This window comes from Alosa alosa, chromosome 16 (assembly GCF_017589495.1).
Source record: "Alosa alosa isolate M-15738 ecotype Scorff River chromosome 16, AALO_Geno_1.1, whole genome shotgun sequence".
In the NCBI taxonomy this organism is placed as follows: domain Eukaryota; kingdom Metazoa; phylum Chordata; class Actinopteri; order Clupeiformes; family Clupeidae; genus Alosa; species Alosa alosa.
The window spans coordinates 15,442,691-15,465,314 of record NC_063204.1 but is presented as its reverse complement, the minus strand read 5'-3'; the positions used below and the strand labels follow the sequence as shown (position 1 = coordinate 15,465,314).

Here is a 22,624-nt window from a genome sequence, read left to right as displayed (position 1 = left end):
AGTATCCTTTGCAGTCAATCACACTAAGGGAAATAGCTTATATCCGCGCTTATTAGTCAGCCTATCTATTCTATCTATATATACATATGTGTAGGCTATAGGTTTCACGTTCCCTTTTAATTCGTATCCTCTAATAAGTCTACAGTTGTCATTATAGATAGGTTGTTGCATAACTTAGTAGAATTTGAGCATTTTGCATGTCCAAATATAGAAACATAGGCCTACTTTCGAAGTGTTATAATTTTTAATAACCCACGTTTCACAATACTGTGCAAATAAAGGCCTAGACTTGCGATCAACTAATTTTGTTGCGCTGCATTGCCTCTAAGTGTCGCCAACTGACGATACACACTGGAAATGTGCGTACGCCAGACATGAAGTTTGCGTGGAGGACCACACATTCTCACGTTCAAGTCACTCTTCGTACATCCGGACGTGAGCGTGAGAAGCAGCATTTTTGTGCGTACACAAAACGCACATCACATCTTGCAGGCCACCTTGCAATGTTTCGTTGTTGAAATGTTTTTAAATTATTAACAGTGGAAATCACAAAATCTTCATAATATATTAAAATGTAGCATATTGATGTTTCCTTCACGTCATAAATCATGACACACTGCTCTCCCTTACATAAAAGTAGGCTATCTAAGCTGCTTTTAGTAACAAATATTGGTATTGCACTGCTGGCCCTATTACCTGGTATCGGCCCTATTTACTTGGTATCGGATCGAAACCAAAAAAAGCACACCACTAGCCTACTGTTTGGGGCTAAGCCTGATGAGCCAGACAGGTGCGTCTAGATTTCTAGGCTAGGGCTAAGGCCCACCACAAGTCAAACCAAAATGCCCAGAGGCACCCTGACCTATGGTTATTGTGAAATAGGCTACACACATTAGGCTATAACAGGGGTGTTATACCACATTTTTTCTATTGAATTCAACAACATTCCTGAACATCTCAGGTTGACAGACGGGGTTTTCTGTGGTTACCTATGTTTTAAATTACTTTTGGGCTTTTCATGTTTGTGGATGGTACAACAGGCCATACATGACGTTTTGGTCATATCATTTTGGTCATGTTAAATTCTGGGGTTACTTTTTGACAGCTCATAATCACGTTTCTGAGAGAAAGAGAGAGAGAGAGAGAGAGAGAGAGAGATGTAGTTTTCAATGGTTTGTGTTTGTATAGGTAGGTCATTTTGATTGTGTGAAGTGAAAGGGAGGTAAGCACACCTTTCATGTCAGTTTTTAAGGACATTCATTAGGTAATCGTGTGGGGCGGAACACCTGAAATAATGTGTGCATGCTATTACAACACAGCTTCTCTAACTGTATCACCCAAAACACATCGGTTTGGAACCAACTTTATTAGTGGCAGATTTGCTGCAGTTGGCCTTTAGACAAAAACTCTTAACGTTGCACAATTACAGTACATTTCCACACCACTGTTTCTATTTAGAGCTACATTTGTGCCAGTTCTAACAGTGCAGCTGTAACTCATCACTGTCCTCTCTCCTGTCTCCTTCCCTCCAATAATGAGCTGTCAGTGGAATCTGAAAAGTGATGTCATCCATATATAGATTTGCCATATAATTGGGGAGGGTACTGAGTGGTTTTGAATCTCGTATTTCCATCATGAAAATAAACTAATTCCCAGCAGCACTCTCCAAGACTTCCAGTTCCACTTCCAGGTCCTTCAGTTCCAGTTATACTGTGATGTTTGTTTATGTTTACTTAGAAGATGCTTTTATCTAAAGTGACTTGCATAACAATAACCATAACATTCATATTGAACATTTCTGATTTAAAGTTAAGTCAATAAAAATCAAAACATTTCCAATAATTTCCAATGATTCTAAAAAACAACTAATTAGTTAGCAGCAAGGTAAAAATATGAGAAATTCATAAACTATGATAACAGTTAGAGCGCTGATAATAAGCATGTTTGGCCTGGTAGCTGACCGTGCATGGTGCTGGTTTTCCTAAAAAGCAAGTCTACTGACACCCTATGAATAATTTGAGTTCAGTGAAATGAAGGAGAATGGGGCTAAGGTTTATAATGCTCAGAGTAGTGGATAGGTAAGAAGTGTATCCAAGTGTATATATTAAATGTAAATCTCCCAAAAAGGGAAGCAGGGTGACTGATGGCTATCATTAATCCTTATTACTTATTTAATCCTCTTTGAACACAAGGCTGTGATTATCTGCCTCTGTCTGGTCCTATTCTAGGCAACATGTTGTGTCTCACCCCAAGTTTTCAAGCCATTTTCAATTCTGAAGTCAGTTCCCCACAAGGTTGTTTTTGGCCTCCCTTGTTTCCTCTTTCCAGATGGTGTCCATCTCAAGGCTAATTCAAGGACGCTGTCCATTCTAAGGACACATCCGAGCCATTGGAGCCATCCTTTCAACTTTTTAAACCAGCTCAACCAATAATTCAGTTGCTCCACATAGTGAATATTTTCAGGTATAGTTATATTTCTTATGTATAACATGTTCCACCATTTTGTTTGCAAAGAGTCTTGCCTGGAGTTAAAAATGGACATGGCAAGTATTTTGCAATGCATTTTAATTAAAACACCATTCTTCTTTGATAAGGTGCCTTCAGTTGTTTCACTTAATTATGGGGTGCCAGTTACTGCACATCTGAAAATTGTTTGAAGCATTAGAGCATCTATTAGTAATCCATCAGAATGGCCCATCAGATGGAGATTTCTTCAGATGTATTAGTGAAGGGTTGACCATGGCTTGGACATTACAGAGGGAACATGATCTATACTATACAGCATCCACACATTTGACAATCTACACTGAGCTCGATAAAGGTTTGTGGAGCAATTCTCCCTCACTGATTTTCCAATATCCTGTCTGGTACCACACATAAATCCCATTGCACTTATGTGACCATGTGCTGGCTATTCTCCTACAGGCAACACAGACTACACATTCCCTATTGCCAAGAGCTATGTTTTTTTGTTTCAGGCTCTTCAAACCATACAGAGGCTATAAAATACAAAATAAAAGATATGGCAAGAACAGAAACAGAGCAAACAAAAGGAGGGGGCATCTGTTCGAAGAAAGGGAAACAAAGAACATCTGCAGCCATCTTTTTTTCTCCTTGTCCCTCAGAGCTGAAAGTGAGAGGGCTTCAACCTGCACCCCCAGCTCAGCAGCAGGAGGAAGTCATGAGAAGAGCCATAACTCAGGAACCATCCCCTCTGACACAAAGCCTCCTGGAAGGTGGTGGGAGAAGAGGGGGAAGGTCAAGAGGAGAGTCTAAAAACTGGAAAGCTTTTTTTGAGTTGGTAATTAACTGTGGCTGCCTTCATAAAGCATCTGCTAGACATGTTTTATGGGTTGGCTTTACAGTGTCGCCCACCGATTGAAAGGAGACCTGCTGTCTGGACATTGTAACGTATTCCAGTGCTAAATCCCTGTTTGGACAAGCTGTCAATTTGACCTGTCAGCTCTGCACTCCAGAGTCTTTGGGCAGCCAAGAGGGTTTTGATCAAATTTTGGCAAGATTTCAGAAGATATTGCCTGCAGTTTTTAAGTATAATCAGGAAATATTTTCAAACAAAGGACTATATTCTTTAAAATAAAAAGATTAATAATATTGAATTATGCACAGATTTATTCACATGACCATGTGCTTTGGAGAAAGATCTGGCTTTTCTCTGAGCTCTTGTCTGCTAATTAAATGTGTTGGATGAAATAGTTCACTGATGAGTATACAGTATACACATAGGCTACATCATATGGTACTTTCTCCAGATGCATGATGTAGGGGGTGGTGTGTATAGCCCAGGGCAGGCATACTGTGCTAACATCTGACTGATCAGATTCTGGAACTGGACTGGAAATTAAAGTTTGATCACTCAAATGAAGTATGATAGAACCTGAGAAAAAAAAGTTATGGGAGGGGAGTACTTTTTACACAACCAGTTTGTTAAAAAAAATTATAAGAAAAAGATTGGGATGGGATGCCCTGAGGGTATGGGAGATGTTATGTGCTCTGTTCAGTGCAAGACCAAACTTGACAGAAAGTCTTCATTGAAATGTGATAGAGTGTGAAATGTTAGACATGTTTCTACAGAAAATAAAAACTCATTAAGCATGAAAACAGCTCTGTGCGCTAGGTCACACTCCAAAGTCACTACCAACCACTTAGGGTGAGTGTCCAAAAGGGACTTTAACGTGTTAGCAAACTTGGCATTGTTTAAATGCATCCTTTGTATTCTGAAAAGATTGAATTGTCTTATCAAACTTTTGTTTTTGGGTTTGAGGGCAAGCCATGAAGGGAGTTGTTCAGAGACAGGGCCTGAAGTCAGGGAGGGACGTCAATTATTTAGCAGTTAATTGGCTGGGCTAAGAGCAGTTAGGTCTCTTTATGTAGCTTGTCTGATGTCTGCTGTCTGTGAAGAAATACATGAAAGTCATTAGCTATAGAACATGCAGACACATATTGTAACTGGTTTACAGCCATTAAATTATTCTAAATCTGAGAATCTCAACATGCATGATATTAGTCACATTTTGAGACTTTCAAAATTGTAAATGAGTAGGGATGCGCCAATGATGGCCGTCTGCCATTGAATGATGGCCGTCTGGCTTTCTCTAGCGCCTGTGAGCGGAAAAACCACCCTGCCAACTTTGGGCCGCCGGGCAGACGGCCTCAGAGACAGAAAGTCTCGCAGCCTTTGCTCGCAGCCTCGCGATGTAACAAATTGCTTTACTGCACTACACACATACACACCAGGCACTGGCTAGAACAAGGTAGCTATGGAGTTTCTCAGACATTCGTCATGGCAGAGCCAGCGAAAAGAAGCATAAAGCGAGTAAAGCATTGTTGGAGGAACAGGGAAAGAGGAAAACAGCAGACTGACCGATTGAGGAGTGTCGTGTAAGCTATAGGGGGAGCTCCGCAGAGAAAGCTGTGAGCCAAAAGCTAGAAAACAGCGAAGAAATTGCCAAAACGGCATAGTTTATCTAAAAAAAACAGTCTTTCAGCCCTTCATAGCATGAATGTGCCACAACATTTAGCTAGAGCGGAATTGATGCGACACCACAGATAAATATCAGGCACTGCCATCTGTAAATGGCATATTATTTGCTGATAGGCCGATTTTAAATCGGCGATGCAAATATTGGCTAATACTGATGTTAGTCCGATGTATTGTTGCTTCCTTATAAACAAGTGACCACAGAAATTCGGGCTATTGAAGTTTCTGTCATCCTTTTTTTGACCTACAACATAAAGTCCTATAGACATTTTATTCCTAAATAACTGTAACTCATACTGTACCAAACCTTACACATTCAGAAGAACCCTGGCAAGAGGGTACCTGGCTTGCAATTTCTGTCCCAACGCCATATTAATACCTATGGATTTAGAATTAGATGTCAATGATAGCTAAGTTCTATAGGGAAGATTTATAGTCATGTTCACACACGTCAACACACCACATCGTTGTTCTTCCTAGCCAATCATTGACTATTCAGTCACATTGCCCTACACCTCCCATTCATTTATTTAGCCAACTATGAACCAATAGAAAGTGAATGTGCATCTTGCATAGCCTATTGTTTCTGATATATCCTATCCTATTCAGGATTAAAACTCCTTTTCTTATATCTTGTCTTCCATGTGAGTGTAATGGCAGGCATCCAAATATAGTATACATCCAATGCAGACTGTGACAGGATGAATAATGACCACTATTCACTTGAGCACTTTTCACATGCACTTAAGAGTGTCTTTGGGCAGAAAAATGTGCTGATGGCTGTGACGTGAGTATCAAATGACATCGCTTCCTTGACTTGGTATTGAGGGCACATAGACATCTCCTCTTTTTAAAGATGGTAATTTCAAGCATCTAATTTGCATGCCTATGATATGTTCACAGTAGCCTGGCGAGCCAGACCCACATTAAAATGTAGGGTCTGGGCACTCACCGTTCGCAGTGCTCAGTCCGAGGGGCGGGATAATCAGTTGTCTTTCAAATTCCCTCTGCACGCATAATAGGGACTTAATAGGATATTTGTTTTCAAGTAGCAGGGAATTCAAGCCAAACCGTTGCAACTCTGCCATCAATCATTATGTTAAGCCCACCAAACGACTCTATCCACGATTTCAATGCCCTGATTAAGTTTCGATTTCTGGAGCTCACAAGCCAACGGAGAGTTGCTAGACTAGCCCTGGCAGCAAATGTAATTTGCGCGTCTAGATTTCTAGGCTACATCTCCTCTTTTTAAAGATGGTAATTTCAAGCATCTAATTTGCATGCCTATGATATGTTCACAGTTCACTGGACCCCAAACCATTTTAGGCTGTTTGCCTTGGTGATGTGATTATATTTCACAGCCACCCCACCTCCTCCACAGCCAGTTTATGTGTCACAGAAGTCAAGAAGGCCTCCTGAAAAGCAATTTCTATGCATGTAAACAGAACTGCCAAGCACAGGCACAAATTACCACAGACCACTAGAATGTTTTGGTCCTTTTGCAGGCTTGCAGGCTTGTGGTTAGCATGGGCCTCAGCTTTCATGCCTACTGTGCAGTTCTGTCGATGTAAGTCTAAATCAAACATGCACAAAAGACAAAGGCTCAACAGTATTAAAGACTGAAGATTGAAGACTACTCCAGAAGTAGACGTTTCTTGAAGCTACATTCTGCCAATGCACCATGCACGAGACAATATGAAATCAGGTAAACATGTTCCTAATTCTTTCTTTTATCTTTTTGATATGACATGACACATTTCAACACAATTCACGAAACAATATAAATCCTATCATTTGCCTTGAGATAGCCTAGGTGAGCCTCAGCCTATGGTGCCTCATTTTAGGATTTGTTAAATAAAGGCTTTCAACGAGGACAATATGGTTGCAATTGCATTTGTCTACTAAAAAAGAATATGCAGGATTACTTTGGGAGTTTCCAAGGAAACTGCTAATCCTCTATCTCTTTGTAAGTGACAGTTGGCCATCGTGTCATAACATGTTTGCTCTTGACTCTTGAGTCTATTGTCTTAGAGGGGGAGGAAAAAGAGTCAGTGGTTTTGTGTTAGGGATTAGCAGGGATGGGCAGTATTTAAAATACGTATTTGAAATACAAAATACTATTTTGTAATTTGTATTTTATTGAGATGATGAAAATGCCTTCGTATTTTGTATCAAAATAATTCAGTGTTGTGTATTTTTTTATTTTCAAAATACTTTCTGTGAAACACTGTGATGACATCTATCTATCTATACTGTAAAGCATTAAATCTCTGTCTCTGTCTGTTTGTGGCACCCTCGCATGGTCAAGCCCCTCTGCTCCAGTAGAGCGTTGATTTTCCTTTGCTGGAATGATTAACAGGTCCCATAGGCGTCGTCTGAATGCAACACTGTTTTGAGAAGTTAGTTGTGCTTAAAGGCATCAACTGAGGAGACACGACTATAGCTAAGGTTACACACACTCCTTTGCTCACACAAGGACAGCACAAGGACTTGAGTTCACAAGTTTATATTGCAACACTTGAGTTTGCTATTTTCCTTTCTTTTTTCTGTTTTACAGTTTTTTTCTAGACTTTAAATTTGTCTATGTTCTCTGACCTGTGAAATATTTCAGTGCTATGGTAACTTGACAAGATACCTCAAACAAGGACATTTCCAATTTTGCACATTTTAAATAAGAAATTATTGATAATGTCATAATAATTGGCTTCTAATTGGATGGTATTAATGTGACAACTTGAATTTTTTTGTATTTACATTGATAGAGGTTGTGCACACACCAGTTTCAGGTGTATACAAAATTATTCAACTGTGATGAAACTCACCATAAGTGTGGTAGTGATGGTGTTAAATAACTTAAAAGGTGAAAATGCTACCCAGTTTAAATGTCTAAATAAGTCTAAAATCTATTTGGATTGTTTGTCTTTGAGTTATTGTCACTGATTCATAATGGACAATCTATTACACCAACTGGCTGGGAAGTGCAACAGTTGTGGAGTCGGCATTGCATGTCACTGCAAAACAGTACATCTCCAAACTTAAAAACAGTAGACTAACAGTAAATAAAACTGGACTGTCAGAGCAGCATATACTAAAAGCCATGAGTGTCCTGTTCGCTCATAAACTTTCCATCACGTTTGGTGCCTCTGCCTAGCCACTTCATAAATGTGTTAGAATTCTAAAGAACATTTTGAGCGATCACATAGCCTATGTTCAATGTTGCAATATTATCAGAAGGCCCTATGTGCAATTTTCTTTTGAGCAGGATCTTATAAGAACATTTCAAAATGAATGGAAAGACAGTGATGAGATTTTGCACTCAGCTGTAGCCTAGGCCTGCCATAGTGGTGAGTCTGTTATAGCCTATTTAGTTGTATTGTAGTAGCCTATGCAACTATTCTATTAAACACTGTGTGCTATAGTCCATTAAACACTAGGCTATGACCGCTATGTTCTTGCACTATTTCCCCCATGATATTGTTTCAGTTATCCAAAAGGCTCTTTATTCTATGCCAATTTTGTTAAAATAACTAATACTAAAATAACTAATAAAAGTGAGGTGCCCCCCCCCCCCCACCCGTTGTTCTCTGGCGCTGGCCCTGGCAGAGGTTTATATTGGGATGTCCAACATGAGGGGTCAGCATATCTAATCTGTTGACTGATTATGGAAGGAGTCTCTTGCTTTCAGATGTTTTTCCAGGTAGTGTACAAGTGAAGGGATAGACGAAAAAGGCTTTTATAAAGAAGTATTTTGTAGTATTTTGAAAATACAAAAATACAGTATTTTGATAAATTTTTGGCTGCTGTATTTTGTTGCTTTTTTGATACATTTTTAAGGTGGGTATTTGGTATTTTAATTGGAAATACATTTGATGTATTTGTGCCCATCCCTGGGGATTAGAAAACTTTGGTGATGGAAAGAAAGAACTGCTAGCGGGTTTGACCAGATCTCCTAAGCCCAACCGAGGATGGGGGGGCGCAATGCAACTGAACCTTATTTGATTAAAGCAACACCAAAGCACTTTTCCTGTCGCACGCACATCCAGCACTGGCTTTGGAAATAACGATGTGTACTGACAAGTTAGAGTACGTTGCATGATTTTATGAAAGTATGATGTATTGCAACATCAGATCCGCTACCCGATCTGGCAAACTTGCATAGTGCGGTTATAGCCGAGAGGGTCGCAAAGAAAATGCAAAAGTGCCGTTCACCCTGTTATGAGTTGATGAACCACTGAAACAATGTTGGAAACAATATTTGAAGGTACAAAAAACTCTTTGGTGTTGCTTTAAAGGTTGCTGCGAGAGGCTTCATTTGTTTCTTACTCGAAACTTGAAGCAATAGAAACAAGCCTTTGTTTTACCTCGCAGGTAAGAGCATGACCCTGTTTGTTGGTTTTACATGAATTGTCCATTAGCGCCAAATGACTACCCAGCACATGATCACACTGAAAACTGACAAAAAGAGGAACTCCTTTGTGTTGTTAAAACCGATACTTCACACCCTCTACAGAGGAATGTTAAATATCTCCTGTGATTCTGAATCGCTTCTCTGTAAAGCAAACATACTTCCACTGATTCATGTTTTTTTTTTAGTTTATAGGCTACCATTAATTTATCAGTGTTGTGAAACTAGTAGTTTTATTATCAAGCTTGCCAACACTGACCGAAAACTTGTTCTCCTTTTGTGAAACCCCTTATTTTCCATCTCGGGACATAGGTGAAACGTTTTAAATAACCTATTCTAAGATTAGAATATCCCTGTGTCACAACAAACATCACCTCTTCTCTGCAGACAGAAGCAAAGAGGAAATTAAAGAGAGAAGTGCAGAGTCCCACATCACATGCTCAGTCCACCAGTCATCTTGGCTTCTGCCACACACTGCCTCCTGCTGGATGATAGGTTTGGTGCAGGGTTGTGTTGGCTGAGAGGGTGAGCAGTTTCAGTTCAGTTTTAATGCAGGCAATATCATTGGGATACCAAGGACAAACTAGACTCGATTTCAATAGGTTGAGTTGCGAAAAACTAAGAAATGATAAGTTAGAGAGACAAATATTTGCAACAAATTGGTATTTTCTGATTCTGAATGGAAAAGCTATTAACAGCAAGACCACATTTTTTTTGTTTTCATTAATCCGCTCATATGCATCAATCAAATTTAAAGCTCAGAGCTTTATAATCAGATGGTGAATCAGAATATTGATTAACAAATAGAATTTCCCTGTGAACCAGGTCATCTTATCAGTATTACATCAAACCTGCACAGGAAACTTCCACGTGGTGGTACAGCCTATTACAAACGATGAAAAAAACTCTGAGTAATGCATTATTTAGTAAATTGCAGAATAGCACTTGCTACATTTCTGTTAGTTAAAAGACAATTGTGCTTGGCAAAGATATGAAACATTTTTATTAATAAAAGTAATGGTACACTCAAGGTGTTTCATTTCATTCAATGTCCTTCACAACCCAATTAATGAGTTTCAATCCCGAAGTGAAAACAAAAGGCATTTATTCCTTTATAAGAAACAAAACATTGATGGCTTGCATTACGAAAGTGGTAACTGGAATATCTACAACACGTAATGCAAACAATGGTGCTTGTGAGTGTGAGGTGGGCCAGGACAGGGCACGTGGGGTGGGGTGGGTCATTTTAATCGCTTTACATTTTACACAGACAACTCATGGAGGAGGCACTTTGACAAGGATGCCCATAGGTGGGGTCAAGAATGTTGCCAGAAAGAGCATGGGCAGTCAGTCAATGGCAGGGCTCAGAATAGTACACAGATCTGGACACCACAAAAATGCAACTGTTTGGAGCTCTAAATGAAGGTGGAGCACCACTTGCGTAGAATTCAGAACCGTATACCAACTCCAACACAACATGAGGGTGCTCTAAGCGTACTGGCCAAATCTTTTGTCAAAGGTTTTAACAACCAAAGGAATCTCTAAGTAAGGGGAAAGCAACATGGAACACTCTTCAGATTTCCTGTGAGAGAACATGACATCCTGAAACTCCACTTGTCACTTAAAGACCTCAGTGCTGTGAACAGTGACATGAGCCATCTCCTGGCCAAGATCTGTCAGTCTTTCTGAGGCACAGGCCCCACTATGATCAGTACATCAACAGCCTTCCATTGAGCCTTGTCTGAGCTGTACACTTACACCATTTGCTATTCTTCAATATATCAGTCGCTAGGAAGTGTCATGAGAACAGTGTTCTCACCCTCGCTGATGTGAACCGAACAAATAACTTTCCTGAATGACCTGAAAACATAAAGCCTACAGTGACATATTTACAATAAAAATACGTTCACTTTAGCGCAACATAATGAAAATCAAATCCGGAAAGATTTTAAAAATAAAAAGGATGGCATTTCATTGCCATTTGGTTGAATGACCACGACAGGATGATTCACAAATATTTGAAGCATCTTGAGAAATGGTATAATGTATTCCAGGTGTAATGCATCTACTCTCTACAGAGTGAGACATATATGGACTTGGTGCAGATGTATCAAGATAACATTCAAATGGATTGTTTTATACCATTCAACCACTCCAACATCTGAATCAGGTCAACTGTAGGCCTGGGAGGCATCAACTCCAGAAGGTCCCCAGTGTGCCTAGCTAAGGTTTATGATGGATCAGATCTGTCCTGATAATGCTGGTTTAAGGTCAGAGGCAGCCTGACGGATGAGGGGAGGATTGCAGTATGGTCTCCTGTGTAACCGTGTCTGGTGGTACCAGTAGTTTAGATCTTCTCCTGGATGAACGGGTGCTGGAGGGCCTGGTTGATGGTGATGCGCTTGGCGGGGTCCAGCATGAGAGTCCCATCTAGCAGGTCCTTCAGCTGCATCACCTTCTTCCTCATCTCCTCAGGGAGCCTCTGACCTCCAATCATGTCTGCCAGCAGGTCCTTTGTGGGGTTGATGGTGCTCATGACAGTCACCTTCTCCTATAAGTGTGGACAAGAGAGATATATACATTTACGAGACCATGGTTCACATACATGAAGCACAAACACAGTTTCATAGATTATGGAACTCGACTAATAAGGTGGGAAGGGGGGCAGGAAAAAAGAACTAAAAACAAACACTAACCCTCTCTGTCACTTTATCCACTTCAATGTACAAGAAGTTCAAGTTCTGGTCAAAGTGTTGGTCTTTGAACAGGCCTTTCCGGATCATCTGTGAATTAAATACTGACGATTTACAATTTTAAACAGGTTTTGCAGTATATTAATATGTTAATAACATTGTATACTGTAATGAATGCTTGGGTATTTAGCATGGATAGCTTCACATCAGACAGATTTTGACGGTATAAAATTGTACCAACTCCAGTAGTATTGAGCTACATGGATACCTTATTGGGCATCTTGCCCTTGACGTCCATGGCCAGTTTGATCATGTGGTTGTTTGAAGAGCCTGGGAAGAGGATCTTGCCAGCGTAGAGCTCATAAAGAGTGCAGCCCACTGACCACATGTCTATCCCATAATCATATGGCTTCCCAATGACTGACAAGAAAGAGACCAGCTAGTGTTAATTTAAATAACCTTTACCTTGCATGCGACAGATGACAAACATTTACATTGGTATAAATTGCAACAAATGTACCCACATATTTCTAAATGTTGCATTTGCTAATAACAGTTAACAGTGAAAAGCTGTGCTTACTGATTTCAGGTGCTCTGTAAAACCTGCTGACCAAGTAGGGTGTGATATCATTGTCTGCAACGTGGGACGCTGACCCAAAATCGCAGAGTTTCAAAATCGTCTTTGACTCGTTCACCTGAATTGAAGTAGTGAACAGAAAAAATGATGACACATAGATCATAGAAAGTAAAACATGAACTCCATTCCACAGACCATAGGGCAAGACTCACCAGAATGTTGTCTGGTTTGATGTCGGCATGCAGAATGTTGCAGCGCTTGAGGAGCTTCAGGGCTAGAAAAAGTTGCTGGCTGTAGGATCGCACCGCCTTGATATGCAGCCCCACATCTTTACCGTACTTTTTGAGCACCTCACGTAGGTTCATACTGAGGGACAGAGAAATCAGGTATAAAACTGTCCATCTCAAAAGCATTGTAAACTCAAACAATAGCTTTTGACATGTTCTTGGAACTGTTACAATGATCATTCTAAGTGCATTTCAAAAACACTGTGTATAAACTTGAATTATGTGTAAACGCGTTCTTTTCCGTATATTTCACAGCAAGCATGGCTACATGCTCTTCTATCGGCTTACATCAATATGTGACACATTTTAAAAAGATGGATACACAAATACTGATCCTGAAGGAAAATGTTCAATTGGTAGTGTTTTATGCACCTGAGTGGCTCAAAGACAAGACACAGATGCTGTTTGTGGTCAAAGTGGCGGAACAGACGGAGACAGTGGAACTTGTCATCAGGATCAGCATCATTCAGCTTCTTCAGGAATTCCAATTCCTTCATTCCAGTCTTGTGCCTATAGGGGGAAAGCACAAAGCATATTAAAAGATGAGCTTATTATCATGTGACCCGATTAATCCCTTCGTTGAAGTCTGATTAGGGGAGCCTTAAGAATAGCATAGGAGCGTACAGCCCACTGGGCATCACGCCTGTGCTTACATGAGTTCGTTGTTGCGGATGATCTTGATGGCCACGTCCTGGCCTGCGCGGGCCGTGTCCCTGGCCCGGATCACGTTGCTGAAGACCCCCTGGCCAGTGTAGCCATACACATCATACCGCTTATCCAACATCTCACCAATGTTTACACCTGTGCGAGAGTCACCCGAAGTCAACAACGCAACACAACACATTGTGGGAGCATTTCACAAATTGTGAATTTGGGTGATTGGCTGTCTTGGTTCGATCATCAAAGGCTTTAAATCAACACTATTCCAAGTAATCGTCCTTTACTATTACAAGGAATACTTTCAGCAGTTTGAGTCACACAATTTCTTTGATTTATAATAAAATACTTCAGAAATACAATAAACACAACAAACAACAAAGCACATTGGTCTGAAGATTTTCCTTACGGTAATAGCCTTCAGCATCTGTCCAATTGTCCCTGAGGTTGGGGTTTTCTTTGAAATCCTTGCCAATGCCTGCTGCTCTCAGCCTTGCACTCTGCAGATGAGAGGGACAGGAAAGGCCATGTTAATAGTTAATAGAGCACACAGTGCAGATCCAGTATCAGGCTCTCTTGTCTGTGTCCTAATCCAATTTATAGGGACTGATCTGGCTGTACCTAACTTAACACTAAGGGTTATAGACCACATGGAACTATCATTCTAAATTTAACAAACAATCAAAAACATTTATATAAATTAAACAACAGCATCATTGTAGGTACAAGTTTGTGACGACACTGTACAAATTGAAGGGCAAGAGGATTTACAGAAGACTAATCAAACATGACTCACATCAAAGTCTGCAGCAAACATGTCATCTGACTCTGTAAACATGTCAGGAGCTGATGGCTTCTTTGGGTTGGAGCCTATTTTAGACAAGAATGCGGAAAAAAGATCAGTTGTGTCGATCAAAAGTACATGAGGGCTTTGTTCCACAGAAATGGTCAATGACATTTCCAAAGTCACACAACGCTAACATGGGGAAAGGATGTACTGAATGCCCACTGTGCTTTGTTACCCCCCCCTCCCCTAACCCATAACCCATAACAAGCAATTGTTTCCAACAGAGGAGTGTTTCTTTGTGTGGTCTGCTTTCCAGTCACCAAGGTGTAGCAGTGGAGTATAATGTATAAATACTGACAGTTTAATTTGACTGAAAACATCAACATCCTCTAGAGGCACCAGTGAAAGAAATATGTATTTAGTTAGCTACTTATTTCTCCATGTTTTCATTGTTGTATGCATTAATGGACATTTTGGCTAGCACATGCCTACTAATCACTGTAACATATCAGTTGCTCATGAGTCAATCAGAAAGGTCATTGCAAGCAAGCATGAGAATTCATATCAGCCATAGTTACAAGTCTTTCTCTTTGCTTGTAGGAGTCACGTTTCCTTAGTAAACACTGGTTTCAACAGCTTTGTGAATAGGATTTAGAGAAAACATTCAGCTAGAAACCTTCAGTGCAGTGGTACGGGTACCACTGGTTGTATGCGGACCCTCTCTAGTGGTACTCCGGGAGTCTCCAAGATGTTTTTTCATAATTAAATATTCACTTCAAATTATATATAAATATATATACTAAAAAGTTAAAGTTAAATTAGGCTAGTTTTTGTCTTTCTTGGTACTTGGAGAGCACCACCATTAAGACGTGAGGTGGTATTCATTGTAAGTTTGAGAACCACTGCTTTAGTGGAACTTGGTACTCTTAGCGGTAAGATAACGATGTTTTGAATACATGACACAACACCAGAGGGTTACCATACTTATATACACGGCATACATCTCAATATACCCCCAACCACCCTCCACACCATAAATAAACAAAAAAAGTTCAGGTTTGATTGCTCATTTCTTAAAATGGAACAGGAAAAAGACAGGGCCGCATGTGATACAAACGCTGGCTAGTTAGAACATTGTTCATGCTCACCATCTTTCTCCTGCGCAATGAGGTTCTGCTTGGCTTTGATGTTGGCCTCGAATGTGTTGAGATTCTCACGTTCATATTCCTTCACATCAGCTGCAACACGCTCCAGGATATCGTCGGGCGACGGTGACCGACTCCGTGTGCTACTCTGAGGACTGCTGGGCTCTGAAGCCATGGAGCCCATGTTGCTGTCCTCATTCCCTCCCTTGTATTTCTATGTGGGTGTAACATTACAGTACAGACTTAGACGATGGGCCACAAAATCGGTTACAATAGGGTAGTTCAGCCAGTCACAGGTCAAGGTTTGAATTATAGGCACTGAAGCAAACTTGAACTCAATTGAAAACTCAGAAAAGCTCAGCATAACAGACACATTTTACAGTTCATATAGGCTTTTGTTGTGCATTTCCACACCTGTAGACAGAACCAGAGCCAAGTCCAGCCAAAATATCCCATACCGTTTGCACAACTGACCTGCACAATGGCTAATCGCTGTTGTCGTCTCTGCTCAATCAAAGCTTCCTCATCCTCTTCCTCTGCATCAAAATCCTCCAACCTGAATGGAAAGACAGTTTATTTTACTTTCAAATTGAGATAGATAGATAGATAGATAGATAGATACTTTATTAATCCTCAAGGGGAAATTCAAGGGTCTCAGTTAGCATACAGACATCACACACAACATGCACTTACAGCAGAAATGGTAAACATAAGTATAAGTATAAACATATAACTAAACTCCACTGTACAATAAAGACAGTAGAAGATAAGAAAGATAAGAAAACTAAATACACTATATAAATTAAATTAAGAAAGTCCAATGTGCTTGAGGGTGATCAAGCATAAGACGCTTGTAGTGACAGGGCCGGGACTGGTAAGGTGCTAAAAGGAGTGAGTCATGGTGAAGGTGCAAAAAAGTAGTCCAACATTAGTCCAACAGTGCAACAGGGCAAAAGTAAGGTCTAGAGACCAGCATAAATAATATGGACAATTAGGAGAGTAAAGTATAATGTAGACAAGGTAAAATAAAAAACTATTTCAGTGCAAGAACAGGTTGAAGTAATAGGGTTATAGCCATTCATTCATTCAGTATTGTAGCAGAAGCCTGACCGCAGCCATTGATCATGTGTGCTAATATAGCATGAAAAACAGTGTAGCAGTAAAACAGTAGTGAAAACATTAGGCTGTGGACATTAGTAAAACAGTAGTAAAACAGTAGTAAAGCAGCAGTGGACAGTCAGTACTCAAACATGGAGAGGGTGGAGAGGCAGACAGACTAAGCAGAGAAGTCTCTCTCCTCTTCCCTTTAGTGAGGCATTGAACAGTTCAATGGCCCTAGGAACAAATTGAAGTGTTAACATTATCATTTTAGTTTTTTATAGACCTCACTTTGTTTTTAGGTTTCATTTTTTAATGAAATGAAATGAAAGAAGGGAAAATGTGTGTGCCTGAACATATCAGACATTTTTAAAACCATAACATACAATTGTCTACTTAAGTGATTTTCAACCACTGTTCCGCGGAACACCAGTGTGCCGTGAGAGCTCATGTGTGCCGTGGGAATTGTCCAATTTCACTTAATCGTTCCAAAAACATTTACTATTTAGTTGTTGCAAATTGTAGGCTAGGATGTCATTGTTGAGCATCTATGCCTGCAATGTAGTGACTTGCTAAGCAAATAAATACTCTTTCATGTCAGTGGGGGGCAGTATGTAGTGCAATAATTCAAATGATGCGCAAGAGAACTTGGAAAGCTAGATCTGTGATGAAAGTAAAATGTATTATTATTGGAAGATACCGCATTGGGCTCCAGAATGTACGTAAACGGCGCTGTCATCATGTTGGGTGCAACAATCACAGGAGGCCAATAGAGAAACAGGTGTCTGATTGTTGACAAGTGTTGCCCATAGACAGTAATATGATTTCCGCGTTCACGTAGCCTGTCACTTAATAGGCTATAACTCAACGGAAAACCCACTATCTAGCTTTCTAATAACTATGGATGAAAAGACGTAGGGCCTAAAACAGTGATGGATATACAAGAAAAAATGCAGACTCTGAACTCAACTGTAAACAAATGAGACTAAATTGTCATTATTTTTGCTATATTAGGTGTGTAATTCCGTTACATTTTTGATTGGTGGTGTGCCGCGGTAGCCTGGCCTCTGCCTGCCTACGTACTTCCGCTCGATTTCTTTTCCATACAGTCTGGAATAGGTTGATTCGCCCTCGTTTACTTCGGTAGTTGGGCAGGCGAACCAACCAGCGAACAGAGACGTCCCTGAGAGCGATTACGTTCCACAGGCATGGTGTTTCAATTACTACGTCCCCCAGTTCATGTGTAGAGACACTGATGATACTTCGATCAAAGTTTCATGTTGTCGAGACTTCTTTGAAAAAATAGCGATTTTGACACGATTGTATCAAAAAAGTAGTGGCCCTATAGGATTCCCATTCAAAAGGTCATTTCACCCGAAAACGACAACGCATACAAGCTTAAAAGTGGCGCTTTGGACGTACTTATGCATTTATATGAAAGTTTGACTTGGGTACATTCACAAAACACCATATGATGCATTTTGGCGAGAGTTACGCAGATGAAACGTGTGACTGTTTGCTGATAAGATGCACGCTTGCTTGTTATGGGCATGATGCAGAGAAACTTCTCTGTAGGCCTATGACGAAACGCTGGTTGATGGTGATTGGTTCAAAGGAACTCCAATGATTTTAAACCTCAAACTGTGCCCTCCCACCCAGAAATAAACGTTTGCCTATGGATCTGGGCCAGACTCTCTGCAAAGTCAGAGAGTCTGGTTTCCAGGCTAGTGCCGCGGGATTCTTATGTAAAAAATGTACCGTGGCTCAAAAAAGGTTGAAAAACACTGGTCTACTTTCAAATCTCAGGTTCCTCAAATATGGTTGTGTATCATTTCATTCAACATACACTTCCTCTGAGGATGATTCCTGGTCAACCTTCATGCCCTCTGAAAGGCTGCCCTTGAACTTGTCCTCATCTCTGCTCCTCCGTCTCCTTCGCCCTCGATCCCGAGAGTTGGACCGCCGGTATCGTAACCGACCAAAACGGTCTCGCTCACTGAAAAATCCAAAGTTATCAGTGAGTCATCTGATTAATATCCACATTCCTAACAGTATACTACACAAATTGCAGTGTTTGTAAAGGACTAAACTCTGTTATTCTCTGTATCGTCATCTTAACAATTCTAGGTTCAATTTGTAAAAGCCTAAAACTTATGGAAGACAAGGCTCTCTCACCCACGCCTCAGGGGGGACCTGCTTCGCCTGCGGGGAGATGAGCGCGCCTGTCGCCGTGGAGACAGAGACCTCCGCCTCAAGGGGGAGCGGCTCATTCGTCGTCGAACAGGACTGGTGTCACGCGATCTACCTGTGATACCATCTGCCCGGCTCCGTTTTCTGACGGATGGAGACAAGAATGAATAAATGGAAACATATAAATAAATAAATAAATAAATAAATTCATAATCTTCCCTGTCATTTTTATGTAAACATAGCAGAAGGCCTCAAATCCCTAACATTAGGAAACCAATGCAACTTTTCATGTAAATTTATGCCTGTATGTCTGAGATTACTTACACCAGTAAAGCATTGTTTCAAAATCTATGAAAATTAGTTGCCGTTTCACACGCAAGTAGTCAATGTAAAAATGTGTAGGATTTTCTAAACAACGCAGACCTAACAATTTGTTCAATTTAGCAAACATCTTTACACACTAGAGAGATTGCAGTTACCAAAGTCTCTCTCACAGATGTAAAACCTCAATATCCAAACAGAGAAGTCAAACTGTAACAAATCAAACTATTAAGCTTAGGCTATAAAAATTACATATAAACAATAAACAAACAAACAGACAACTTGAATGAACTAATGAAAATGGTTGTCTCAATAATTAGTGTTTTAATAAATCTAACATTTTGCCTTCACGTAGAACAGCAAATTATTGGACAGAAGTGTGTTGTACCTGACAGGTGAGGAGTCCCTCCTGCGTGCCTCTGGAGACCTGCTTCTACCCCTTCTGGGCGGGGACCTGGTTCTGGGGGGGGAGTGGCTCTGCTTGCCCCTGTCTGCAGACCCAGCTGGTGGCTGGTGTGCAGAACGATCCCTGTGGCGTGGAGAGGAGCTGCGATGGTGCTGGGGGCTCGGAGCTCGTCTGTGGTGCGGCGACCGGTTCTCCTTCCCAGATGACGTGTCTTTGGACGGGGATTTACCAGGCCTTTTGTCCTTCTCTCGCTCCCTCTCTGCTTCTGAGCGACCTGGCCGCCCATCTCTGGACCGACTTCTACGGCCACGTGAGCTCGACCTGCGACTGCTGCTGCTTGGCTCAGCCTGGTGTCGCCTCTCATCTGGCCGGGGAGACGATCGCCTCTCCGAGCGGCCTTTCCCCTCTGCTCGTTTGTCAGAGGGTGAACGTCTGTGTCCAGCTGGGGATGGAGACTTCTTGGGACGATCCTTGGAACGGTCCTGGCTTCGTGAGCGCTTCCTGTCTTTAGAACCGCTGCGATCCTTACCACGTTCTTTATTAGAGTCACTGCCCTTAGTCACTGTGGTTGCTGATGCCGTGGTCTTTTCAACTTTGGCATCTCGACTACTCTTTTCTTTGGATCTGCTTCGGCTGCGGCGTTTGGAGCCTGATTTGCCAGCTTCGATCGAGTCCCTCCGGCTCTTGCCGGACCGACTGCTCTGGTCCTTGGGCGAGCGAGCTTTTCCTGTGCTGACCCTTTGTCTCTGCTCCCCATTACGAGTCCTGCCATCTCTTCCCCCACCGTCCTCCTCTGAGCCAGAGTTGTAACCCTGCAGGATAAGGCCCATGCCTGACTGCACTTTGCCCTCCATCAGCTGGCTGTCCAACTCAGCTTTGATAAGTGCCCGCTGCTTCTCCAAGTCCTCCAGAAGGGCTCGGTCATCCAAGTTGGGGTTGACTGTGCTTGGGGAGCCTTCAGCCTTTTCAGTAGCCCCAGCAGCAGGGGATGGCGAGACATCATCTTTGCGTCGATGTTTCTTGTGCTTGTGCCTGTGTTTGCGCTTCTTCTCCTTGTCTTCATCTGTAGCATGCTTATGCTTCTTGTGCTTGCTGCGGTGCTTGTGTTTTTTCTTCTTATGTTTACCACTGCTGCTGTGATGCTTGGACCCCTGTTCTGATTTCTCTCCATTTATCTCAACCCCAACTGTTACTGCTGGTGCCTCCCCTTCATCCTCCTCCTCTTCTTCTTCCGACATGTCACCGTTCTCATCCTCACTCTTTCCAGGACTTTCCAAATCCTCTTTCCTACCGGACAACAAACAGATTAAAGTCAAAAAGTCAACTTACTTCAAATAGCACAGAATGCATGTTGTGGGTAGTTAAATTGAGAGATAAAAGGCAACAATGTATTGTAAGAAATAGAATGTGCAATAACAAAACTGATTACTTAATCAAATCATCATGACTATGAAGATTTCCCTAGATACCAGCTAAGGCCAAGAAACTGGATGATGACATAACATTTCCTTAACTTTAAACTTCAGCTAAGATAAATGATACGCGTTAACCGTTTACACCACACAATCACTTTTGATTAACGTTGCTCTGTTCGTTGAGTTAACTAGCTTGGCCATGCGCGTCCTTCCCCAAACAAAAGTTTGGGCAAAGATGTGCTAAGTGGTTGTACGTACCCCTACAACTATCGATACTAAATTCTATGCGGATGTGAAGGACGGAATGGTTGTATGTTAGGCAAGAGTCAGCCGGCATATTAAACACTGCTCCCGTAGCTATGTTAGTGCTAGCCTACTCGCTAGCGATCTATGCCAACGTTATCTACATGCCGTAAGCTAGCATAAGTCGGCTAATAACAATTTAGCTAAACCACACACTAATCTGTTATACGTTAACTATTTTTAGCCAATTATAGGCTTATTTTAGCTCTAAGAACAGACCACGTAGACAATCAAGAACCTAAGGGATGTCGATCTCTTGTCATTGCCGGCACATAACGCTATGTTATGCTTGGTATCCTGCACTGTAACGTTACCCATCATTATCAATTTTCCGACAGGTTGGCTAAGATGCAGGGCTAGCTAACTGGCTACGTTAGCATTGTTATTCAAACTCATCTGAACAGCTGATTAAAGTACTTATAAACTGAAACCACTAAAGTATGTTAGAGATTGGTTTCCATCGTCATAATTTCAAGCCATCAGTGGGCTGCACTAGAGTGTGCCCTGCACGTGTTCTTACCCATTATTCAACCTCTCGCCTTGAAAATCCATCTCTACGTCGGCCATTTTCTTCAACCAGTGGCCTTTCCTTTGTTCTTCTATGGTTTCGCATGTAGATGTAGTGAGCCTTAAAGATCTCATATATGTGTCGCCCCTACTGCCATGGAGAGTAGATGCATACAGATTCACGTATGCAGAGGTGGTATCTATACTTTACACAATTCCTTTACTTAAGTGAAAGTATAGATAGCCTAGACTTTGTCAAATATTACTCCAATACAAGCAGAGGTGTAGTGGAGGCTAAACGCAAGTAAACACAGTTTATCCACCTCTGACTTTTAACATTCAAAAATCACAATTATCCACATTCACAATATATGTACACTCATCAACACTCTACCGACCATTTAATACCAATGGTATTGTTATAAACATTGGATATCCTCCACCATCATCAAACATGTTGAATGCTTTCTGAATTCTGAATATAACATGGTGCAATCCACCTTACCGTGATCACTGACCTACCTCTTATTTCACCACTAGGCTACACCCCTGGTTGTCACCATCATTACCACAGCCAATTCAGCCGTGTTCAAATTGGACTAATGAAAAAAACGTCAAGATGTTCTAGCCTATCGCATTATTGCATTCAAAAAATCAAATGTGGTTAAAAGTAACAAGTACTTCATGCTCATATTTAAAATGTAATGGACTCAAAAGTAGGCCTACAGTATTTGTCTTTCAAATGTAGTGGAGTAAAAGTCACAAGTTTCCAAAAATATTAATAGCCTACAGAAGTAAAGTACTTTTCTGAGTACTCAAAAATCGTAATCAAGT

At 41.1% G+C, this 22,624-nt stretch overlaps 1 protein-coding gene across 2 annotated transcripts; it reads right to left on the bottom strand.

The window, feature by feature from the left end:
- Positions 1–10,389: 10,389 nt before the first annotated feature.
- Positions 10,390–22,353, bottom strand: prpf4bb (pre-mRNA processing factor 4Bb). Of its 2 annotated transcripts, XM_048266732.1 has the most exons (16): positions 22,313–22,353; positions 21,804–21,941; positions 19,548–20,852; positions 18,824–18,982; positions 18,495–18,644; positions 16,025–16,106; positions 15,554–15,764; positions 14,415–14,488; positions 14,028–14,118; positions 13,615–13,762; positions 13,334–13,471; positions 12,887–13,040; positions 12,678–12,792; positions 12,366–12,517; positions 12,101–12,187; positions 10,390–11,955 (listed from the first exon to the last, which is right to left on the bottom strand). In XM_048266732.1, the coding sequence occupies exons 2-16, from the start codon at positions 21,923–21,925 to the stop codon at positions 11,752–11,754; spliced, it is 3,192 nt and encodes a 1,063-aa protein (XP_048122689.1). In that variant the 5' UTR covers positions 21,926–21,941; positions 22,313–22,353; the 3' UTR covers positions 10,390–11,751. The 2 variants fall into 2 exon arrangements, with proteins under 2 accessions (XP_048122689.1, XP_048122690.1); XM_048266733.1 differs by lacking the exon at positions 22,313–22,353 and having other exon boundaries at positions 21,804–21,956.
- Between the last annotated feature and the right edge of the window lie 271 nt (positions 22,354–22,624).